This window comes from Adiantum capillus-veneris, chromosome 4 (assembly GCF_014529385.1).
Source record: "Adiantum capillus-veneris isolate H3 chromosome 4, ASM1452938v2, whole genome shotgun sequence".
NCBI lineage: Eukaryota > Viridiplantae > Streptophyta > Polypodiopsida > Polypodiales > Pteridaceae > Adiantum > Adiantum capillus-veneris.
Window position 1 is genome coordinate 150,226,369 of NC_140934.1, and position 22,676 is coordinate 150,249,044.

At 43.4% G+C, this 22,676-nt stretch overlaps 1 protein-coding gene across 1 annotated transcript; it reads right to left on the reverse strand.

Moving 5' to 3' along the window:
- Positions 1 to 3,615: 3,615 nt before the first annotated feature.
- LOC147460158 (uncharacterized) lies at positions 3,616 to 4,721 on the reverse strand. The gene is made up of 2 exons (XM_086511266.1): positions 4,410 to 4,721; positions 3,616 to 4,308 (listed from the first exon to the last, which is right to left on the reverse strand). Exons 1-2 carry the CDS (start codon positions 4,587 to 4,589, stop codon positions 3,868 to 3,870), a joined length of 621 nt encoding a protein of 206 aa, XP_086367392.1. The 5' UTR covers positions 4,590 to 4,721; the 3' UTR covers positions 3,616 to 3,867.
- Between the last annotated feature and the right edge of the window lie 17,955 nt (positions 4,722 to 22,676).

Here is a 22,676-nt window from a genome sequence, read left to right on the forward strand (position 1 = left end):
GCAGGCTCATTGGACCCCTCACCCCCTGGCCAATCACATGTAGCATGCAGTCAGTCCTCCTTACCCCTTAGAGAGAGAGAGAGAGAGCTTGAAAATATCTAGATATTTGTTAGGTGGAAGTAGAAGCTCATTGGACCCCTCTTTAGCCCAACCAATAGCATTCAAGCACACTATGTGGTTAAGCATAGTGAGAGTCTGACATGTGTCAGATGTGCTCTTTTAGAATTCCTCTAACTTTGAGATTTTTATGCATAGGAAGTTTCTCAAGCAACTTCCTCATTAAGTGAGTAGGTTCTCTTTTTGACTCAAGCATCTTACCCCCCATGCATAGGAAGCTTCTCAAGCAACTTCTTCATTAAATGTGACAAGTACCTTAGTCAGCAAGCGTGACAAGCACCTTAGGTGGAGTTCCCACCTCAAGCACAACCCTAGCTTGCCTAAGTTTTAGGTCCGGTTCCCACCTCAAGCACAATCCTAGCTTGCCTAAGTTTAGGTCGGGTACCCACCTCAAGCACAACCCTAGCTTGCCTAAGTTTAGGTCAGGTTCACACCTCAAGCACAGCCCTAGCTTGCCTAAGTTTAGGACAAGTTCCCACCTCAAGCATAACCCTAGCTTGCTTAAGGTCAAAAGGACTTTTAACACTAACCATTGGAGGTCTTTAATGAAGCTAACCTTAAGGTCTTTTAAGCTTCATTGGTTAACCTTGCTCTTTGACAGACCATCTCTCATTTGGGTCCCTATACCATTGGCCACGTGTTGAGATAGATCCGTAAGCACATATCTATATTGTAACCCTTGTTCCCGTTTATTATCCCATATTAAATGATCAGTCTAATATGAGAAAATCGTTTGGGTTGGTTAGATATTAGATATTTAATGACAACCAGATCATTGGCCAAAAAGAAGTCAATGTCTGATCGTCCTTTACCACGGGAAGAGTGATACGAGAGTCTAGAGCCTCTCATTTGGAGAATCTTAAAGTCAAGGTCCTCACTCCCCTACCATCTCTTCATCGGGCGCCATCTAAGATTCCAATCCCCTCATATCAAGAGAGGAAGGCCCTTTCTGCCCACCCTACGAAGCTTCGAAGCTAACGCACTTAACACGTCTGCTCATTCATCCACTAATTGCCTCTGCGGGACATAAACATTCCCGTAAATCCAACCCTCTTTCATACTTAGAGGAAAGAGTTGAACAAACAAGGAGTTTACGTCCTACATTCCCTACTCAAAGGCTCTGAGTTCCTGGGAGACCAAGGTCACGAGTCCCCTTGCCCCTGGTTCATCGGATCCTGGCACTTGGAATATCGAATACCCCGCCATTCTAAGGGGCCATGCACCCTGAAATAGTCGAGTCTCTTGGAGACCCACCACATTCTAAGTCTTTTGTAACATCATGTACTCCAACTCCCCCCGCTTCGACCGGAGTCCATTGATGTTAAGCGTGGCAAAGATCGGCGATTTCAGCACTTCCATCGCCGGCGCCTGACGGTTCCTAACTCTCCTCTCGAAAGGAAGCGAGATCTTAGCAAACCACCTAAGCCTACTCTCCGATTGGATATTCTGAAGGATATCTAGGGCTACTTGTTTACTAGAAGTGAAAACATCGAATCCGGTAGCCCCCGTTTGATTGTTAAGGAATCGATCTAGAAGCTCAATACTTGCAAAAAGAGAGGTTGATCTTAGTGCGCGTTCCAACGCCTTGCTGAATGACACTTCGGTGTGTTCATTAGCGCCCCAAATGCACAGCTTGCCAACCATCCCTTCCGAAACACCCCTCCCAAGCCTGCTTCTCATCATTGCCCGTTCCTCTCTAGCCGGTCTGCTTGGGCGACGACCGGGTCAATGGTGGGTACCGACAAGGATCTTAGCCCGTTATTTTGGAGTTGGTCGGCATTCATGACCTCAATGTACCTTACTTCCCTTGTTGAGTTCGGTTCATCCTGGTCTATACCCCCGCCCCTCATTTCCTCATACGATTGCTCGTCAAAGCTTACTGTGGGACGTCCGTCTTTGGTCGTGGGTCCCTATAATTTTCGCGCCATAACAAATTATTGGATACACGCATGCCTTAAAAGCGGTCAGTTGAGACCATAAAGGGATGGCTCGGTTTGCCAATAGGTGCTAACATGCGAAGAGACTTTTCCTCCCCTTGTCCGCTCGCTCTTTGACAATGCTTTCAATGGAAAAGGTCGAGTCTACGTCGATGCCACGGTACTTGTACGTTTCACCCGCTACAACCATCTCACCACCCAAAATAAAGATCCTCATAGAGAGATCTTGTAGATCTCCGTGGAACACCATGGCCATGCATTTGTCAATTCCAAAGGTCATGCCCCAAGTCTTTGCCCATTCACTTACCTTGTCGAGGCTCGTTTGTAGGCTTTTAGGAGAGTCAACAAGTAGAACCAAGTCGTCAACAAAAAGGAGTCCTTTTACTCTCTTGAGGAGGTTAGGTACTTCCAAGCCCCATATTTCCAACGTTAATCTCCCAAGGGTCCATTAATTTGGCTCAAAATAGAGGGTGCTCCGTGAAATGAGATGGGTTAGGGGAACTCGTCGCCTCACCTCACCCGTCTCCCGTTTCACAGCCATAGTTCCAAAAGAGAAACTTCATTGATAGCACTAACTTGACAAAGTTTGAGATCAATGTGAACTGAACATTTATGCTGTCCATTTGCTTCTCTGACATGGACAAGGCAAAATGAGCTTGGATACAACCCGGGGATATAACTTTGATCTAAACATCATTTCGATAAATTTGTCAGCATTGCACCTAAGTAGATATGGCGCCTGCTTTTGAAAAGTAGGTAAGCAATTGTGTCCCACAGTGAAGAGCACAGGAAACAAGGGATCAGTACCACTGCCGCTTGACATGGAACAGAAGAAGCCTCCAAGCAACATGTCCAAGTCACAAAATATCTATCAGGGCAGAGAAATAATAGCAGACACTCACCATTCGCTTGGGCAATGCCATGCCACTGATACTACCCAAGAGCCACAACATTTCCTCTTTACTGTGGTCTTCACAGAAAATGCCTCAGCACATTATATGACCACAATAACTAAAAATATCTAGGAACACTTGAATGATACATATTACCCGACACCCGGCATGGCCATCAGTTTACTGCAAGTGCAGAAAAACAGCAAGGTTGCAAAGCACTTGCTTCCATCTCCAACAACAGGGCAAACATCCGCACCTCGGCACCATGGAAGGTGAGTTAAGGAAATTTCTCTAAATTTGTCAAGCACACAACCAAAAAAACAGCTTATTTACCAGACATGACAACAAAGGTAAACAATGACACTTCTTGAAATTTACCATTTTGCATGAAACGGACTTTTTTGAGCACATTTTGTGCACACAATGTTAACCCTATTACTCTCACATGTCTGCCGACCTTTTCTTAGAATCAATGGAAAGGTAGCCACTGTTTACACTACGACCATGTAGGTGAGATACTGTTGAAGATAATGCGCATCAATAATCCACAGTTTCAAAGGCACCAACTGTTCATCATTTCACCACATTTACACCATTCCCAGACTCATATTGCAGAGAGACTTCAACACTTAGTATGAAGGCATTCCAACCAGGGAGTACTAAGCATGTTCCTGCCAACTACTCATCAGTCTATTATCCCAAACACATCATAGACTGGAAGCAGTACACACATCAATAAAATTACATACAAGTCTAAGGTTTGAGTAAGCAGATCCACTGAGTCTTACTGAGGATCGAATGTCGAAGCTATCCATAATACACGCATTTGACTTTTAAATGCACCACATTTACATACATAAGCCGCAAGGGAACGGATGAGCCACATCCACTTAGAACAGACAAAAGGCTGTTTTTCTGCATCAATCTTCTTGGAGGCCACTGAGGACAATGGAGCCGACAAATAGAGCTCCAGCGACTGCAACCAGAAGCCCAGCAAAGGCAGTTTGAGCCACAACAAGAGCCGTGCTATCATCGGGTACTACAACCAATGTCACAACAGATAGGACAATGAGAGGCAATGACAGAGATGCGAGAAGTGCAGGTGATGATGTTGCGAAGCTCTCTGCAAAGCTCAACAGACCAAGATCCTCGGCCTTCGACAACAAACCCATCTTCTCTATTGAGGAGAGAGTGAGGCCAGCACTCTCTGCCTTTGAAAGAAGCCCTGCCTTCTCTACTTGGCTAAGAAGCTTCTTCTTCTCCAGCTTCTGCACAATGTTCATAGGTGCGGCCTCTGTATTTTCGGCAAACATCCCGGCTCCGAACCATGTTTTGTTCCAATCAGAATCATATGCATTCACCTGATCAGAAACAAAAGGCTTGATACACAATACGGACACGAGACAGCAGAAGGAATCCAGCAGACGAATGCTCAACATGAGAGCAGGGAAGAAACCCGTACCTTGTTTTTGGGCGCCATAGCCATGACCTTCAGAGTGTGATGAGGAGCAGAGGAAGAAGGCGGCGATCGAGCTCGGGGCCTCAAGGCAGGAGCCAAAGAGAGGCCACGCAGAGAGGAGGCCTCGCAGGAGGAGAGAGAAGAGGGCGCCTGCATGGCTCTGTTGCCGCTGCTGCAAGCCATCGTCAGAGACCCCAAACCAGCTCGCGGCGATGGCGTGCCTCTGTGGCCTACACACGCGAATGATCTCTCTCGAAATCCTTTTGCCACTTTCTGCTCCACTCCCCCTTCTCGACTAATGCTGACCACAAAAGCTCAATGTCACGGACGGTCAAGATTGCTCAATCGGGGAAGCGCGTGGCCTATGAATACTGGTGAGAATCCGCATTGGATGGGTCCTTCGTCTGTCTCTCCAAATGTCTATGGGTGGTTTCAGACGATAGCCATCTCTCTCTCAATAGCCTCCACAATGTTGGTTTACATCAAGCAGCCCCAGTTTCCTCACACAAACTTATGAGAAGTGCAATTGGCGATTGAAAATCAATTTGTTGTTGAGCACGTGCCACTACCTTGTATGCCGCTAAAAAGGCAAGCAGAATGTTTCATCTTCTCGAGGAGTATCGCCCAACTCTCATGTGGGTCTAGATTCCGAAAGCCAAGACTAGGTTGTGAACCAATCACACATCGTTAGCTTGTCTGAACCAGTCTATACGTGTGTTCAATTCAAGAGCAAGGGTGCCATCTACACTCCTCGCTCTTGGGATTTATCTAATCGGATGTCGTGGATCACCAAGTTTTCTTGACCTTCAATTATTCTTGTGAACTAGGGTTGGGATCACTTAACCCACCCCTAGTTCACCCTTAGTTTACCCTAGTCACTCCTCAAACATGTAACATTTAATGGCCTAAAAACTTGTGTGTAGTGGAAATTAGCATGAACATAGTGGGCATTTCATTAGAATAGATTCCTAATGAGAATTACAAGAGTGCTTGGGTGGAGAGAGAAACAAAAAGCATAACACCTAGTTAGATAGCATCAACAATACTTTCAAAAGAGAGAGAAATTAAACAATTGACAACAGTTGAGGACCGGATTTGCATGGAGCCGGTCCCCCCTCCAAAAGGCTTTGGATTATGGTTTCTCCCATCAAGAGAGACATTGTACAATGCAATTCTTTGTGTTCCTTCAATACTAGCTAGTGCAATGAAGATGAAAGCTTCATGCACCAAGCAAAACACTTAGCAAACACAACTTTAATTATCCCCGGTCTCAGACCCAAGACCTCACACACCTTCGAAGATGGTGAGAGCTAGCAGGGTATGAGAGTAGATTGAGAGGAAGAAGGAGTATCTTATGAGAAAGATGTACATCTCCTCACATAATCACTCATATTAGCATAGCTTAGCTTAGTAATTAGCTTGGTAGAGGAGATGAGCATGCATTGAAGCTTGGCTCTTGGTTGGATTTGCATCCACATGCCAAGAGTGTGTTGATGTAGGCTTCTATCTCACAAGCTTGGAGTAGGTGATGAGCTCTCCATTAAAGCTTGGGAAGAGATAGTCTTCTCTTTCTTCACACATGAGATTGTGTGAGTGTGTGTGTGATAATGCCTTGCAAAAATCAGCCCCCTCCCTCTCTTGGGCGAGCCCTCTTGCTATTTGCTCTTGCTTTTCCCCCATTGCACCTCCCCAAGTCAAGCCAATGGCTATTAAGCAGCATAAGTGATAGCCTTCTGACATGTGTCCCCCTTTCCCCTTTTGTGAGAGCTTTAGGTAATTTAATAATTAAACTAAACTCTCATTGGACCCCTTTGCCTCCTGGCCAATAGGAATCAGGCAAGCCATTGGGCTCCTGAATGCTCATTGGACCGCTTGGGAGACTATCCAATAGTCTTCTAGGAGACTTAATTTTCATTGGCTCTTTTATTAAGTGTTTTTAAATTAATTAAACTAGATTTAGTCTAGCCTAAATCTCATTGGTCCACCTCCAAGGCCATCCAATAGGAATTGGGCACACCTTGTGGGCATCTGGGCTAGGGAGCTGACATGTGTCCCTAATTCCCTTTGTGTAAAGGGAGCCTGTGTGTGTGTGTGTGTGTGTGTGACTTTCTCTCTCATCCCCTACTCCCAAGGCTCGCCCCCTCCTATGTAGGGATTTGAAAAGACTTTTTGGTCACACACAAAGCATCCAATTTCCCCTAGGGTTGACCTTTGGACACAACCTTTGAATTTTGGAACCTTAGCATTTTGGAAGTCTTAATGGGCTGAACCTTAGGGTCTTTTTAGCCCATTGTTGTACATGGCTCTTTTGCAGATGCCCCCCCCCTTTGGATCCCTACTTTCCCTCCTTTGGATCCCTACTGTGGCCGGTCTGCTAGCTTAACCAATATTCTAGCTTTTTCTTCCGTGGCACTTCCCCACATTAAATGATCAGTTTAATATGAGAAAATCATTTAGGAGAATTAGATATTAATTATTATGACATTACCTCTCTCTTGAAATCATAGTCGTCCTCGACTATGGTGTAGAGAAGATAAAGCATATTCATGAGTCCTTTTCTTAGCGGGTAGAGGATCCCTATGTTACCCTACGACATCATTCCACAATGGATGACTAGTCCATTTGGCGCTTGAGAGCCTGAGGCTGCCGCAAGCATGTCTGCACATTAGTCCTATCAATCTTCCATAGTAGAGTGACAAGCTCTGCTTGGTGTTTGGGAGACGTCGTCTCCGCAAACTTGATCTAAGCATGCATACTACTTCATTTTTGTGCACAATAAAGAAAAAGAGAGTCTTATACGACAAAAAATTTGTTCATTTTTAACATTTTGTACATTTGCTTACTCTTGGGAAGCATTGACAAGGTTTAGGTTATCCTTTAATTGTATGCCTTGCATCCATCTAGCATCTTCAACAAAAGGATAATTCTTAAACTTAATAAGATATCGTCGGATAGTCTTACCGCCTCTTAGTACCTTGTCTTCATGTCGGAGAATGGACTCGAGCTGCAGCACTTCCTCTTGGTCCTCGATCTCTGGTGGGTCTTCAATAGTTGGTTGTTGAGGTGGCTCTCCTTTGTAAGGCTTTAATAGGCTCACATGGAAAGCATTGTGTATGAGCCAATGATTGGGAACCTGAGTTGATAGGCTGTTGACCGATGGGTCAACAACACAACATAACTCAAGTTTCGTACCAAAGTCTTATCTTTTGCGAGTTATGAAATGCTGCGGATTATGGCTATAAACGTCATTTGAAATGAGTAGTTATTCTAGTTTCAGAAGCCGGGGTGCAATGGCACTTCCAGATTGTAAATACAAAGCCATTTGACCCTTTCAACCCCATTTTTGGTTAAACCTAAGGTAGCCTTAGTATATAAGGTACCTAGGTCATTTTGTAAAGAAGACTTTTTAATCATAATCAAAGTTTTAGCGCTGCCGTCTACTGTGTGTGAGAGAGAAAGAGAGTGAGTGTGAGCTTCATCCTCCCGCTATTCCCGGCTCGCTCAACACATTGGAGATCCGACTGCACCATTGCGGTAGGCTCGAGGAGAGCTACGCGACAACGCCAAGCATTCCACGCGAGACGAAGCGCACACGCCGACACATCTACGAGCTATTTGTGGCCGTAAGTGTATCTAACGATGTCTGTTTTCTGCGTGCTAGTAGTCTATAGAATCGTGGCGACATAAGCTACTCATAGGTACTCATAAATTTTAGTTTCGGGCACTTTCAAAATTCGGCTCTGTCATCCTACGCGTTTTCCGCAGATGGGTTTAGAGTGAGGGTTTTGAGTGTAGAAGCTTAGGGACATGTGTATCCTAGTGAGGGGATGGTGTTCCTCAAGTTTCGTATGAATTTGGCATGATTAGGTGAGTTACCTTCCGCATGTGTGTATGTGGCTAGGTGGTGTAGTTGAGAGCAGTGAGGTTCTTGATTGTGGTTTAGTTGGCCTTCTAGAGTGTTGTATGTGTAGGATGGTCTTAGCCTGACAAGCTTAAGAGATTTCCTCTGTGTGCCTATCGTGTCATCTGTGTCCTCAATTGACATTATGTTGATCTAGGTAGTGGTTGCATGCACTTCATGGGTGTGTGAGACTTCCCGTCCAACATTGGCGCCGCTGTCGGGGACACAAGGACCTAAGTAGGTTTCCTACTAACACTCGTGTGATGGTTGCTTGATTTAGTTTCGGCTAAAGAAAGCGTTTTTCTTAAGTGGATCCGGAAGAGGATATTCCGTGATCAAGTGGATAGCCAGGAAGCGTGTGTCTGGGTCTGCGACTAGATAGGTTTAGTTAGGATCTGTGGATTAGAGTAGTTGTTGGTGGTCGAGTGATTTGTGAGGTGATAAAAGCGTTTACTAGTCCGTGTGTGGCAGTGAAGCGTTTTTCTACTCATAGATGCAAAACCCCATATGATTTGTAGGAGTAGCTTTAGGTAAGTGATCTGATTCTGATCTAGAGCTATTCAACACTGAATTATTTGCTAAAGTGCTTGATTGCATTTGAAATCACGGAAAAGTGTGCTTTTGAGGGTAAAAATGCATTAAACAAGCTTTTGTGGACATTTTTGTATGACTGACTGATGCTGTGCATATAAAACAACATATGCAAGGGTTCTGTGAAGAAAACCTGCAATTCTGTAAACATAGACATCCTACGCGTAGGTAAAAATGCATTAAACAAGCTTTTGTGGACATTTTTGTATGACTGACTGATGCTGTGCATATAAAACAACATATGCAAGGGTTCTGTGAAGAAAACCTGCAATTTTGTAAACATAGACATCCTACGCGTAGGATGTCTCAAGGGGGTTCTGGAGACCAAATTTGAAAATTCTGACTGCACCAGTGGGTTCAGAGGGTAGGTTTTACCCTAGTAACATATTGACTTGAGTGTTTTTCCCTATTTTTGTTGACCAAAAGCCAAAAGACGGAGTCAGAAAACGCAAAATTTCAGAAAAGGCTTAAATTGAGTGATTTTTGCATGTTTTTGCAATTGTGAAGCATACTTGCACTCGCTGAGAGCATAAGGAAGCATCAGGGTCACTTCAGTCTGAAAAAATCAGCAGTAGACATCCTACGCGTAGGATGTCTACAGGGTGATCTGTGCACTTTTTGGAAAATCTGAGGTGACCAGTGTATTCAGAAGATAGGTTTTACCCAATTTTCACCTGGAAAGTGGAAATTTGACCAAATTTTGACAGATCAAAGCCAAAAGACGAGAATTGCCAGACATCCTACCCAAATTGTGCCCAAGGCATAATTTTTGAGACCAAACCAGAGGGTGACTTCATGTGCATGTTATACATGATGTTTTGAGTGCATGTGATAATCTCATTTGGGTCAGTGAAAGGGAAGATTGAGCGGACTTTAGCATTTTGATTGAAAAAGGCAAGAACAGCTAGTTTTGGGGTCTTTTGACATCCAAATCAAAATCTAAGCATACCACTGGGTTACTGACATCAAGGGGAAGCTGTGGGACAAGTCTGGGGTCAAACAGGCCAAAAAGACATATGTGTGATTTTGCACTCCAAACTTAATTTTGAGCATACCACTGTGATCAGCACCTTAAGGAGAGTCTGTGGTTCAAATTTGGGGTAATTCTGAGCAGTTAGACATCCTACGCGTAGGATGTCTAAGGCATAATTCTGAAATCAAAATTTTACTGTGACCATACCATGCTGTCATATAGCCTTAAGCAAGCCTCTTAGTCAATTTTGGTCCAAATTGGAGTTGATTTGACTTAGGAATTCATCAGGACAGACATTAGGCTTTTGGAACAGATTCTGGATCATTTGACCAGCCTATAGGTGTTAGAATCAAAAAGTAAAAAGAGCTGTGAGTTTAGCACATCAAGGGGAAGCTACAGTGCAAGTTTGAGCTGAAACAGAGCAAAAAGACATCCTACACGTAGGATGTCTCCAGCTTGATCTAGGACTCCAAACCAACCTATGAGGGGAGTCTCTGGACCAACTTTTGTTAAATTCTGAGCATATAGACATCCTACACGTAGGATGTCTCCAGGCCAGTTTTAGGGTCCAACTGTGCTTTTAACCCCACAAAAGTGTTCACAGTGTCACAGAGATCCCAAGTCTTCTTCCATTCTAAACTGCATTTCACTGTTTTGGCCATAACTTTCACAAATAGTATCGGATCGGAAAAGTTTTTATATCAAAACGTAGCCTGAGAGAGGCCTCAAAATTCATCCGGAAGTCAGGGGTGTCTAGAAGCGACAATTTGCGAGAATTGTGACGAAACGGTTGCGGTTTTGGACATAGTTTTGACTTTTCCCTAACCAAAGCCCTTGAACATAGTGGACTAAGTCTACTTGAACCAAGCAAAAGCTCTTAAGCCCAGAAATTATGTCTACCCTAGATTCAAACGCAGCTTACACAAGCTTGGAGATCCCGACGATACAGGAATATCCTCCCACAATGGATCTTCCAAACTTGCAATTGATAAAGACCCATCTTGTTGAGAGAGTTTGGATGATTGGTCATGAGAGTGAAGGACTATATAGATACATTGACAACAATGAGGTCAATCTTTATAGGTGCTCAGATCCATACCTAGAAGAGATAACGGATTACAAGCTCTTATATGTCTACACATATGGAGTCGATTGTCAATGGAGATCTATAGTTGTCGACAAGTATGGACGAGAATACAGAGTTGTAGAAAGCACAAATCCACAGACTGTACTAGAAAGAGGTGGATATTTGGTCAATGAAGGACCACAAATGCCTCCACCAAACACGAGAATTCCTATAGGAATTCCAAGAAGAGAGCCACCAGGATTCCCTTCAAGAGTGATAACGAGAGAAGGATTGGGAGAGCCTCTGGTTAGACTTGTAGACAATCGACAAGTTAGACCATCCCAAGTCCAGAAATGGGTAAACAGAAAATACTCCGGAGATGAAGATCCGAGAGATCACGTAGCGGCTTTTAGAAGAGTGATTAGAGCAGAGGAAGTTTCAGATTTTGCGACACAGTTTGCGGGATTTGGATTGACTCTAGAAGATGGTGCAGCTACTTGGTTCGACTCGGTGGAAAAATGGGATTTTGAGACCCTAGATGAGTTGTTTGAGGAGTTTATTGAAGAATTCTCGCCAAAAGGCATTTCTCACAACACAGTCTCGCAAATCTATAGATTCAAATAGAAAGAGAATGAATCAGTACGCAAAGCATCATTACGACTCAAGATATATGTTAAGCTCTGTCCGAGAGAGGAATTACCTACGCAAGCACGACTGATGCTGATCTTTATCCAGGGAATGAGAGAGACGGGCCTTCAGAAGGATCTGTATATGATAAGGAGGATGACGCTAAACGAGTGGATCAAAGAAGCTCTTTATCTAGTGGATAATTGTGAGGCATACAAAGAAAAGGACTTAAAGAGTGAAGGAAATGACACATCCTCTCAGCACAGTGTTTCACAGATAAATGAGTCCATTGCCAAGCCAACGACACCTATTGATCAAGAAAAGCTTATCGATGACTTGGTCAAGAGGTTGATTCCTCTTGTAAGGTCTGATTCGGGAGAGCCAAAGTGGTGTGAAATTGAGAGAAAATGGACGAACCATACAGAGGAAGAGTGCTATTATAGCATGGAAAATGCTAGGGAGAGGTATGTACAACCTGTTCCAGAAGCACCTACTCCACCTAGATACATTACGGAGAATGCGCCAGGACCATTAGGAGTTTTAAGGCCACAGCTTGTCTTAGGACAACAACCTCCGCTGCCAGGTGCTAGAATGCAGGTAGACATGAGATACATGCCAATGATGAAAGCATCAAATAAACCAACGCCAGTACCAGCTACAATGTGGTATAGCAACCAAAGTGGGTACTACCCTTCGGAGAAACAAAATGTGAGAGAAACACATGGAGTGGTGAGGCCGGTACAACCTCCACCTCCTGGGTTTCAATCGAAAGAAAGAAGGTATGAAATGGACGAAAGAACATTGCGATTCATTGCAAATAGCGGCTTATCTAGGTCAAGGCTTGCTTATAGCCAAGAGGAAATGCTAAAAGAATCTCCTCAACCAGAGACAAATTGTCACAAAAGTCGTGACAACCACTTGGTCAAACAATGTCCTCATACGGAGATCACTAAAGTAAATGCCTATTTTCTTGAGTGTGGCATCACTCACTTGATCCCCGATTGCCTGAAAAAACCAAACCAAATCAGGAAAATCACGACAAATGTATCAGGGATTGTTCAGATCCCTAGTAGCTCAGAAAATGAAAATGTCGTACTAGTTCAAGTGGTTACGAGAGCACAAGCTCAAAAGAAAGCTGATGAGAATCCAGAGACAAAGAACACGGAAAGTGACACGAGTCCAAAGATAGATGATGGACCAAAGACAGACGCACCTAGTGAGAAAACCAAGAGCAAACGAAATAGTTGGAAAGCTAGAAAGACTAGGATGAAAGCACGTAGGGAACGAGAGCAAAAATCCCTAGCTGAGAAGCTTACCGAAGCTGAGGAGAAGATAAAACAACATGAGGAAAAGGAGGCACCTTCTCTTACAAAGATGGTTAAACCTCTAGAAGAACCATCCACAGATGAGAAACGAAGTGCTAGTTCAAGAGGATCTGTGTTGGTAGATAAGGTTAATGAGACATTAGATGCCCTCTTGAAAGCCTATGATGCGAGGCTCAAAAACAACCAAACCCAAGAACAAAGGTGGATGACATATCCCTATACGGAATTAGAAAAGCAAAGGTTGGAAATGTGCATGAAAATGATTCAAACAGCCCAAGCTTTACTAGAACCACCAATTGCAAAACCTGAGGATGTGATCCGTGTCATGCCTACACAAGCAATCCCACCAAACCAGGAACTAAAAGAGCCAGATTCTAGTCATGAGCACAGAACAAACCTCAAAGACCCAGCATTAGAACCAAGGATAGTACTGAATACCACGGATAACTCTTCCGAGGGATTTCACCAAGCTATACCTGAGGATTGTAAAGAGATAGATGGTCTTGGCGAATTGTGGAAACAAGTCAGCGAGGCCAATGAAGCCGATGACCTAAGAAGACGAGTAGACAAGACTGGTGATGAAAGAGGAGTGTTTCTACCACCAATAGATGAATTTGAGACTGGATCTCAAATGAATCTAGACGTGCAATCGTGTTGGGGCAACAAAGGATCTGTACAATCTATGGATAGTCAACCCCATTCGCTAAGAACACTACCGTCCTACATGGGAGAATACGAGACCAAGTCAGATGTGGTTGTAGTCCCATCAAAGAGACTGTCTCCCAACAAGGCAATCGATTCAAAGGGGCTAGTAGATATTCTATCTACCCCAGTCACCTGTACAATAATGTTAGGCGAGTTGCTCATAATAAGACCAAACATGTGGGCTAATGTGGGTAAATGTCTAGAGAAATTTGGTGTAAAAACCCCAATGACTCAAATCGAGGAAGGCATCAAAGAGCTTGAAATGCCTCAACTAAATACTAGGCCAGTTCCATTAAACAAGGTAGGCGAGTATTACGAGGGAGAAGATGGAAACACCACCCTTCCTGTGGAATTCAATGGTGTAAAAACCATGGCAATCCTTGACAGTGGAGCTGGTGTGGCCATTGCAACCAAAGAGGTTTGGAAAAAATGGGGACAACCTGCCTTGATATCCACACGAATGACCCTGCAGCTTGCAGACGGACACAAGGAAAAGCCCCTAGGACTGCTAGAAAAAGTAATTGTTACTTCTTGTGGCATTGAATATGAACACACTTTTGCTGTTGTTGACTTTGGCAAGAAGAACAACTATGAAATCATTCTGGGAAGACCATTCATGCGACAGTTGAAAATGGTCCAAGATTGGGGTTATGACCATATATACCTGAGACATATGGAAACCATAACAAAGATAAACTTGAGGGACCATAGCTACAGGGATGTGACGAGAACACCGGTTGAGGAGTTTGATTCCGCCACAGTTGCAGGATCAGAACTGCCAGCTTGGTTAGGTAAGCCTAAAGAACTGTGGATGTGTGGAGCTTCACAATGTGGTAGCTTGAAATGTGAAGAATGTATCCTAGAGCGGGTTATAGAGGATATGGACTATATCCCAGAACCATTTCCTGAAGAAGAGTTAGAGCCTTTTGGATGGGAACACATCTTGGCTACTCTGGACGTGTGCGCCGTGGAGGATGCTCCCACAACAAAGTTTTGTGGTGAAAATGGCTATGATGTCGTTCCTTATTTTGCAGTGAGTGTAATCCAGGAAAACGAAGAGAACCAGACATCAATAAGCTCTCGAAATAAGGATCAAACAAAGAAATGTGGAGAATCAAAAGATGAAGAAGACGACGAGTTCTATGACTCTGTAGAACACTTCGAGCTTCAAGAAGATCAACGACCCAAGAATCAATGTCATTGCTACACGAATAAAGTGCATCAAAAATGGATTCCAAAGTCCTCAATGAAGACACAACCACCACAAGCATCCTCATACAGGGCTCCTAATAAGGATGCAAAGACTCAGCTAGGAGGAATACGACCTGAGCAACGAGCTAACAATGCTCTAATCAATGGGCTAGAAAAGTCCTCCAAGAAACTACCACCCACGAGCAAACAGACAGTAACTTTCCACTACCAGCCAAAAAATCAAGGGAAAGTACAAGAAGTCAACCTTGCTGAGGATAGTAGCGATAGTGATGAATCTTACGACATACCCTATCATCAACTCAGGCCATCACTATCACCAACCCCTTCAACAACAACCATGACAGGTCAAAAGAATAGGACAACAAGTCAAAGCCAAAAAGCTCGACAAATCTGGATACCAAAAAGCCAGATTGGCCAAAAACAGATATGGATCAAGAAGACAAAGATCTCTAATGACAAATCACAAGATCCAACACCAAAACAAAAGCAAGGAAAGCGTGCACGAACGGGTAAGAATATCACAAAGTCGCAAGCTTTCACAACTCAGGTTTGGGTTCCAAAGAAGTTGATTCAAGCACAAAAAAGTCAGGAATTCATTTGGATTCCAAAACAACCACAGTATCAACTTTCAAAGCCTAAATCCCGTCACCAACCAAGCGTACAAGGGCTGAAGCAAAGACCACTGTTGACTCACACAACAAAAAGGTGGATCCCAAAGAAGTCTCTTCAAACACAAATGAAGCACGGGCAAGTATGGGTTCCCAAACAAGAGCCAGCAACAAAAGAGCCAATAATCGCAAAGAAATGGGTCCCAAAGAATAACAACAAAACTGTTGTCAGTGCATCGCCGCTTGAATTCTTACAATTCTTCCTACGATTACAGTACAGTTAGAAGAGAGCAAGTCACTTCAATCAAGCAACGATACAGGATCTCCAAGGACCATTACATTGCTTAGAATAGGAAGCCTCGCCAACAAATGCCAATAAGCAAATTGCTTATACCCACATCTTGCACAACATAAATCTTTCCCATGCATTGACTGTGTATGCATAATAGGGCTACATTACAAGGCCTGCATAGGAACAACTTTTAATTGCCCAAGCACAACACATACCCTTTGCGATACCCTGTCGTAAAGGATGACTCCAAATAGGAAGGGGGGAGGCATTCTGAATGCGGACCTAACATTATGACTATTAGAGGGCAATGTTTTGTGAGATGCATTGAATTTTTGCATTTTATTGTGATAATTTTTTGACGAAGTTTAGAGTATATGCCCTCATAGTAGTGTTACAGAGGAGTATGGGGACAAAATCCATATATGAGCCCCTAGGGACATGTGTATAGTGTACATAGCATTTAGATTTCTATTTAAATGATTTTTCTTTTGTTGAGTTGTTTTAAGATTTCCCTTGTTTATTATTAAGAAAAAATTAAAAAAATCCATAATCCACATGAAGAAAAGACCGACAAGAGGCCTGAGCACTACAAAGAGAAGAAGGTACAGGAAGACGATGAAACTTCACGAAGTATGTCTCAACAGCCACTACAACAGTCGAAGAACTTGTCACAAAGCACTGTCAACATGCAACCGACAAGTCATACAAGTCAGAGTCGAGTCGCTAAGCCACAAAATGAGTGGGGTGTTAGTCCCAAAGCTTCAAGTAATATTCTCTGTGGTCTAAGCGTCTTAGCTATTCTAGGTACTGCTCAAGCTGGAAGAGTTGAGCATATTTACGTTGTGTCGCTCATGCTGGTATAGGTGAGCAAAAGAGTCGAAGTCTAAGTAATTAAGTCTGGTGAAGTGAAGGAGAAGGTCCAAAAGACACTCACATACTGAGCACACTCAGATACGAGTGGAGAAACTTCTACATCGAAAACCCTTCTTGGAAAGGTGGAAGCTATTGAGACATCTTTTGATGCCACATGTGCTACATTTATTCCTCGAACGCCCATCATCTCCTTCTTTCACATTGCATGCTTTTGTTGACAAATTTCTCATATGCATATAGAGTGTCCCATAATTGGCACTTGCATCAGGCACTCTTTCCGTGTTTCACCCAAGCACTCACCTTTCATGAACATGTACTTCAGGTTCAACTGCTCAACCCCAATAAGAGCATATACCAAAGGCATTTTTTTTCCCACCGGGTTTTTTTCCCTTTGGTCAATCCAGGTTTTAGACCCTAATCTAAAGACACCTATCACCATCCTCTTGTACATATTCCTTCTACATCAACAATAAGGAAATGCTACTCAACTCAAATGACAAATGAATTGGAGCACCAATTTCAGATCATAGCATACTTCTCCTCAATGGCGAGTCGAAGAATGGCCTACAATGACAAAGCTGCAGACAACACTAACAACATGATTGCACAAGAACAAAGAAGTCCGCAATGAAGAAGAGCAGACTTAAAAGTAATCAGAGGATCTCAAAAGATGAATGGTTATGATGATAGACGTCCGCTCTAATGGATCATAGTTCTTGTTGTGGTTCGACAAAGATACAAGCAGTGCAACAGATGAAGCCAAAACAACAGCAAAGTGTTGACCGCTGGGTCAACATCACAACATAAATCATACAAAGTTGTCATTGCCTCACAAGATCAGAAAGCCAATCACTCAATTCTACAGATTGTAGAAGTTGTTTCTGAGAATCACAAATACTCCGAATTGACAGATTTGCTGGAGCAAGTGATGGATGGAACTTCTTCCATGATGATAAGAGTCAAGTTAAACGACATTGGGTTCTTTTGAATTTAGATTTGGTAGTAGACCTATAAAGACAGAAACAGATGTTGCAGTTCGGAGCGTGGATGTGAAAGACATAAAGTTCGTCATCAATTATGATTTTCCTGAATCATGTGAAGACTATGTACATCGGATTGGACAAACAAGACAAGCTAGTGCAAAGGATATAGTCTATACTTTCTTTACAACAACAAAACGACAACAAAGACCACATCGCCATCGACAATCAGGTCATGTCGGGGACGACATGAACGCGGAAGGGGGGAATGTTGACCGCTAGGTCAACAACACAACATAACTCAAGTTTCATACCAAAGTCTTATCTTTTGCGAGTTATGAAATGCTACGGATTATGGCTATAAACGTCATTTGAAATGAGTAGTTATTCTAGTTTCAGAAGCCGGGGTGCAATGGCACTTCCAGATTGTAAATACAAAGCCATTTGACACTTTCAACCCCATTTTTGGTTAAACCTAAGGTAGCCTTAGTATATAAGGTACCTAGGTCATTTTGTAAAGAAGACTTTTTAATCATAATCAAAGTTTTAGCGCTGCCGTCTACTGTGTGTGAGAGAGAAAGAGAGTGAGTGTGAGCTTCATCCTCCCGCTATTCCCGGCTCGCTCAACACATTGGAGATCCAACTGCACCATTGCGGTAGGCTCGAGGAGAGCTACGCGACAACGCCAAGCATTCCACGCGAGACGAAGCGCACACGCCGACGCATCTACGAGCTATTTGTGGTCGTAAGTGTATCAAACGATGTCTGTTTTCTGCGTGCTAGTAGTCTGTAGAATCGTGGCGACATAAGCTACGCATAGGTACTCATAAATTTCAGTTTCGAGCACTTTCAAAATTCGGCTTTGTCATCCTACGCGTTTTCCGCAGATGGGTTTAGAGTGAGGGTTTTGAGTGTAGAAGCTTAGGGACAGGTGTATCCTAGTGAGGGGATGGTGTTCCTCAAGTTTCGTATGAATCTGGCATGATTAGGTGAGTTACCTTCCGCATGTGTGTATGTGGCTAGGTGGTGTAGTTGAGAGCAGTGAGGTTCTTGATTGTGGTTTAGTTGGCCTTCCAGAGTGTTGTATGTGTAGGATGGTCTCAGCCTGACAAGCTTAAGAGATTTCCTTTGTGTGCCTATCGTATCATCTGTGTCCTCGATTGAAATTATGTTGATCTAGGTAGTGTTTGCATGCACTTCATGGGTGTGTGAGACTTCCCGTCCAACATAGGCCATCTCATTGATTGGCCTAAGAATCTGGAAGGGACCATAGTACCTTTTTGCTAGTTTAGCATAGTACTTTTGGTGGCCCATAGGATTCTTGCCTGTCGTGTGCCTTAATCGAGCCTTGGGAAACTTTAACAAGACCCAATCGTTTTCTTTAAAGGGTTGGGCTCTTCTGTGCTTGTCAGCAGCAGCCTTTTGCCTTTTGCTCAGAATTTTGATTTGGGCTCATTTCGGCCTCCGTTTCCACTACAGACTGTACTGCACAAGCTATTTCTTCATTTTGTGCAGAATTTCTGTCAGTGCCATTTTTTGCATAACAGGTGCCTTATAGTCTTCTACGGTTTGTGCTATATACCACAGGTTGTTCCCGCTCCATTTCTCCTATTTTCGGGCAGTTTTCACATTAGGTGAAGCATTTACCATGGCTGACAACAACAACACAGATGTGTTCAAGATGTTTGCTGCTGAGGACAGGTTGGATGGGGACAACTACCCTATGTGGGCTTATATGATGCAACATGTTCTTGTGTCAAAAGGTGTCTAGAACATTGTGCAGGGCATTGATGTACGTCCTGGTTCTGAGGATGTAGGCGATGTTGAGGATGTTGCAGGTCTTGCTGCAAGGATTGCAGCTGTTAGAGTTGTTTTGCCTACGGCAGAACAAGCTCGTTGGGATGTTAAGGATGCGCAGGCTCATGCATTGATTGCGTTGTTTGTGAAGCACACCATTGTTCCTCACATCCGTTCAGCAAAATCTGCAAAACAGGCTTGGGATATTCTAGCAGGTCTTTATGCAAGCCGCAATGAGGCTAAAATTGCTTTGCTGCGTAAAGAGCTGGAGTCGAAGATTATGCATGAGGAGGATGATATGGACACTTTCCTTGATAGTGTTAAGGATATCAATGAGCAGCTTATTTCTGCAGGTGAAGTCATTTCAGACAGTTCCCTTGTGCAGACTGTTCTTGATGCCTTACCAGATTCCTACCAGACTTTTGCTAGTACTTGGAGACTGATGACCCAAGGAAATCCAGAAGTTGTCAAGTTTGATGCATTATGCACATTGCTGTTGCAAGACTCACTGTCCAGAAAAACTAGGACTAGACAGCGTGCAGTTGAACATGCTTTTATTGCTTCTCAAAGAAAGGGTGGTAACAGCAATGCAACCACTTCTTATGGTTCTGCTGCGAGTGGCAAAAATTATGTTCCTAATGCTTCTGCTGGCAGCAATTCGTCTGGAAATTCTGGTGATAAGGGCAAAAAGAAGATGCGTTGCCATTATTGTAAAGCCAATGATCACTTGATCAAGTCGTGTCCTAAGTTGAAGGCCAAAGAGGCTAAGAAGAAAGAGGGTGGTTCCACTGCAAATGCTGGTTCCACTACAAATGCAGCCATTGTTGAGTCTTCTGTGAAAGGAGACTGTGTTGCTGATGTTGATGCAGAATGGGCTTTTAGCGCAGAGTGCACTTACAATCCTGCTGTCAATGATGCATGCTTGTCAGTCGTTGCTGTAGATTCACATGTGTGGTATTTCGATAGTGGTGCTACAAAGCACATTACCTCACATCGTGAATTGTTTACCTCTCTTGAGTCTGTCCCTCATGGGAATTCAGTCACTTGTGCCAACAACGCCTCTTATCCAGTTCAGGGAGTTGGAAAGATTGTGCTCACTGCTGCTAATGGCAGTTCCTTCACACTTGTTGATGCACTTTATGTACCTAGGATCAAGAAGAATCTCTTGTCTGTATCCGCACTTGCTAGACTTGGACTTGTAGTCAAATTTGTGGATGACAGATGTACAGTTCATGATCTCAGTTTTGGTGATGAAATTGTTGCATCTAGGCTTTTGTGCCGTGGGCTGTATAAGCTCACTTTGTATGACAAGTGTGGACAAAATTTTGCAAATGCTGTTGCAGATTCAAGGGCTATTTCAGATGCAAAACTTTGGCATGCACGTTTTGGTCATCTGAATTTTGCCAGTTTGCTGCGTTTGCAGAAATCTGATATGGTTGCTTCTTTGCCACCTCTTGAAGCACCTGTCAAACACCTAGGAGACAACTGTGAGATCTTCAACGAAGAGGATGTCCCTAAGGATAACCAAAGCGAGAAGACATCATCCACAAAACCAACACGAGTGGGAACGGCTGCTGCGGCACCACTCTCGGCCATAGAAAATATGCTAAAAAGGATGAATGACATGATGAACAATATGCAAAAAGCACCTATGAGAGGACCAGGACAAGGGATAACCCACAGGGACAACCAATTAGGCCACAAAAATGGTGTGCAATCGAGGATAAATGGACCAACCATGAGACCCACGAGTGCTACTTCAGACCAAAGTATGATGGGAATGTTCAGTACGTGCCCATGAGGCCCCACAGACAACCCATGTACAGATATCAGCCTAATATGGCTCAAGTCCAAAGACCACCAATGGGTATGTAGAGACCTCAACCTGTGTTGAGACAATAGCCTCCATATCCTTGACATAATGCGGTGTCTGTAAAGTACATGCACTCAGAAGGAGTCATAGATGAACAAGCATTAGTGCCTTTTACACCCTATGTAGAGCCTAGTCCATCTACAGTAATGGTAGAGGGAGATTGGTATAGTCCACACCCACCACCAATGGAGGAAACCATGACTTATGCTCCACTAGAGCTCACACCAATGTATTATGTAGCTAATCAAGGTGTCACACCTCCCATGGGAAGACCCATGATGAAGCCCAGAACAGGAAACTGTCATAACTATGGTGTTGATGACCATTGGAAGAACGAATGTTTAGAGCCTCTGACAAAAAGCTCAAACCAATTGAAGCCTATTGCATACAATGTTTCAAAAAGGGAGGACACTTTCCGGAAGATTGTCCTAAGAATCCTTTGAACAAGGGAAAAACTGTAGTCAACGTAGTCCAAGTGATGCCTAGTAGCTCATCAGAGAGCGAACCGATTGTTCCAATCAAGGTAATCACTAGAGCCCAGGCAAAGAAAAAGAAACACAATTCCTCTGATGATTCGGAGAACACTAAAGTTTCTTCTCAAAGAATCAAAAGGAGTATAAGCAAAAGATATGAGATGAGAAAACAAAAACAACGGGTTGAAAACGAAGAGAAAGCAAAAATGTTGACCCAGAACAAGTTGAAAGAAACTGGTAGCGAATTCAAGGAAACAACTGTGAAATCTGGAGGATCCATTCTGGTTGATAAAATTTTTGAGCCTATCAATGCCACCTTGGAAGCCTACCAAGCAGGACTTAAAGCAGGCCAAAACATGGAAAACAAATGGAAAAACTATCCATCTCCAGACATGGAAGCAGCTAAGCTGGAAGCTTATCAAAATTTGGTAAGAATCGCGCAGGAAATGCTGGATAAACAGAAACCCAAGCTTGAAAGTATTGCAAAAACGGAAGAGATTGCGGTAGAAGAAACAAAAGCCAAATCCGAACCCCACCTTGAAACAAATGAACAAGAGCTTATAGTGTCGGACAGCGAAGATGCATTAGACGGAATTCCACTCGTAGAGGAAGACTTACCAGGACACTTATGGGAAAAGGTAAGAGAGATTAATGATGGGAGCCTAACTTTAAAGTCAGCTCCTATAGAGGAAATCTGGTTGGATAACCTACCACCTGATATGAACATGGATTTACAATCCTTATACAGGGATTGCGGATCGGAGGCTTTAGGGATATCTAAACCAATGACATTAAAAACATTACCTTTTTACTTGGGAGATAACGAAGATGAATCTATCATTTTCAAGACCACTCAAGTAAAAAGAGCCAAACAAACCCTAGAAGTAGACAACATTCATTCAATCATGTCTACACCTATCCAATGCACTCTTACTCTGGGAGAACTGTTGAAACTCAGGCCATACTTATGGAAT

Bases quoted from the DNA above. Each gene is read 5' to 3' on its own strand.
- LOC147460158 (XM_086511266.1), bottom strand. From the start codon at position 4,589: ATGGCTTGCAGCAGCGGCAACAGAGCCATGCAGGCGCCCTCTTCTCTC. The intron at 4,309-4,409 runs GTACGGGTTTCT...GTTTCTGATCAG, and splicing joins CTATGGCGCCCAAAAACAAG to GTGAATGCATATGATTCTGA.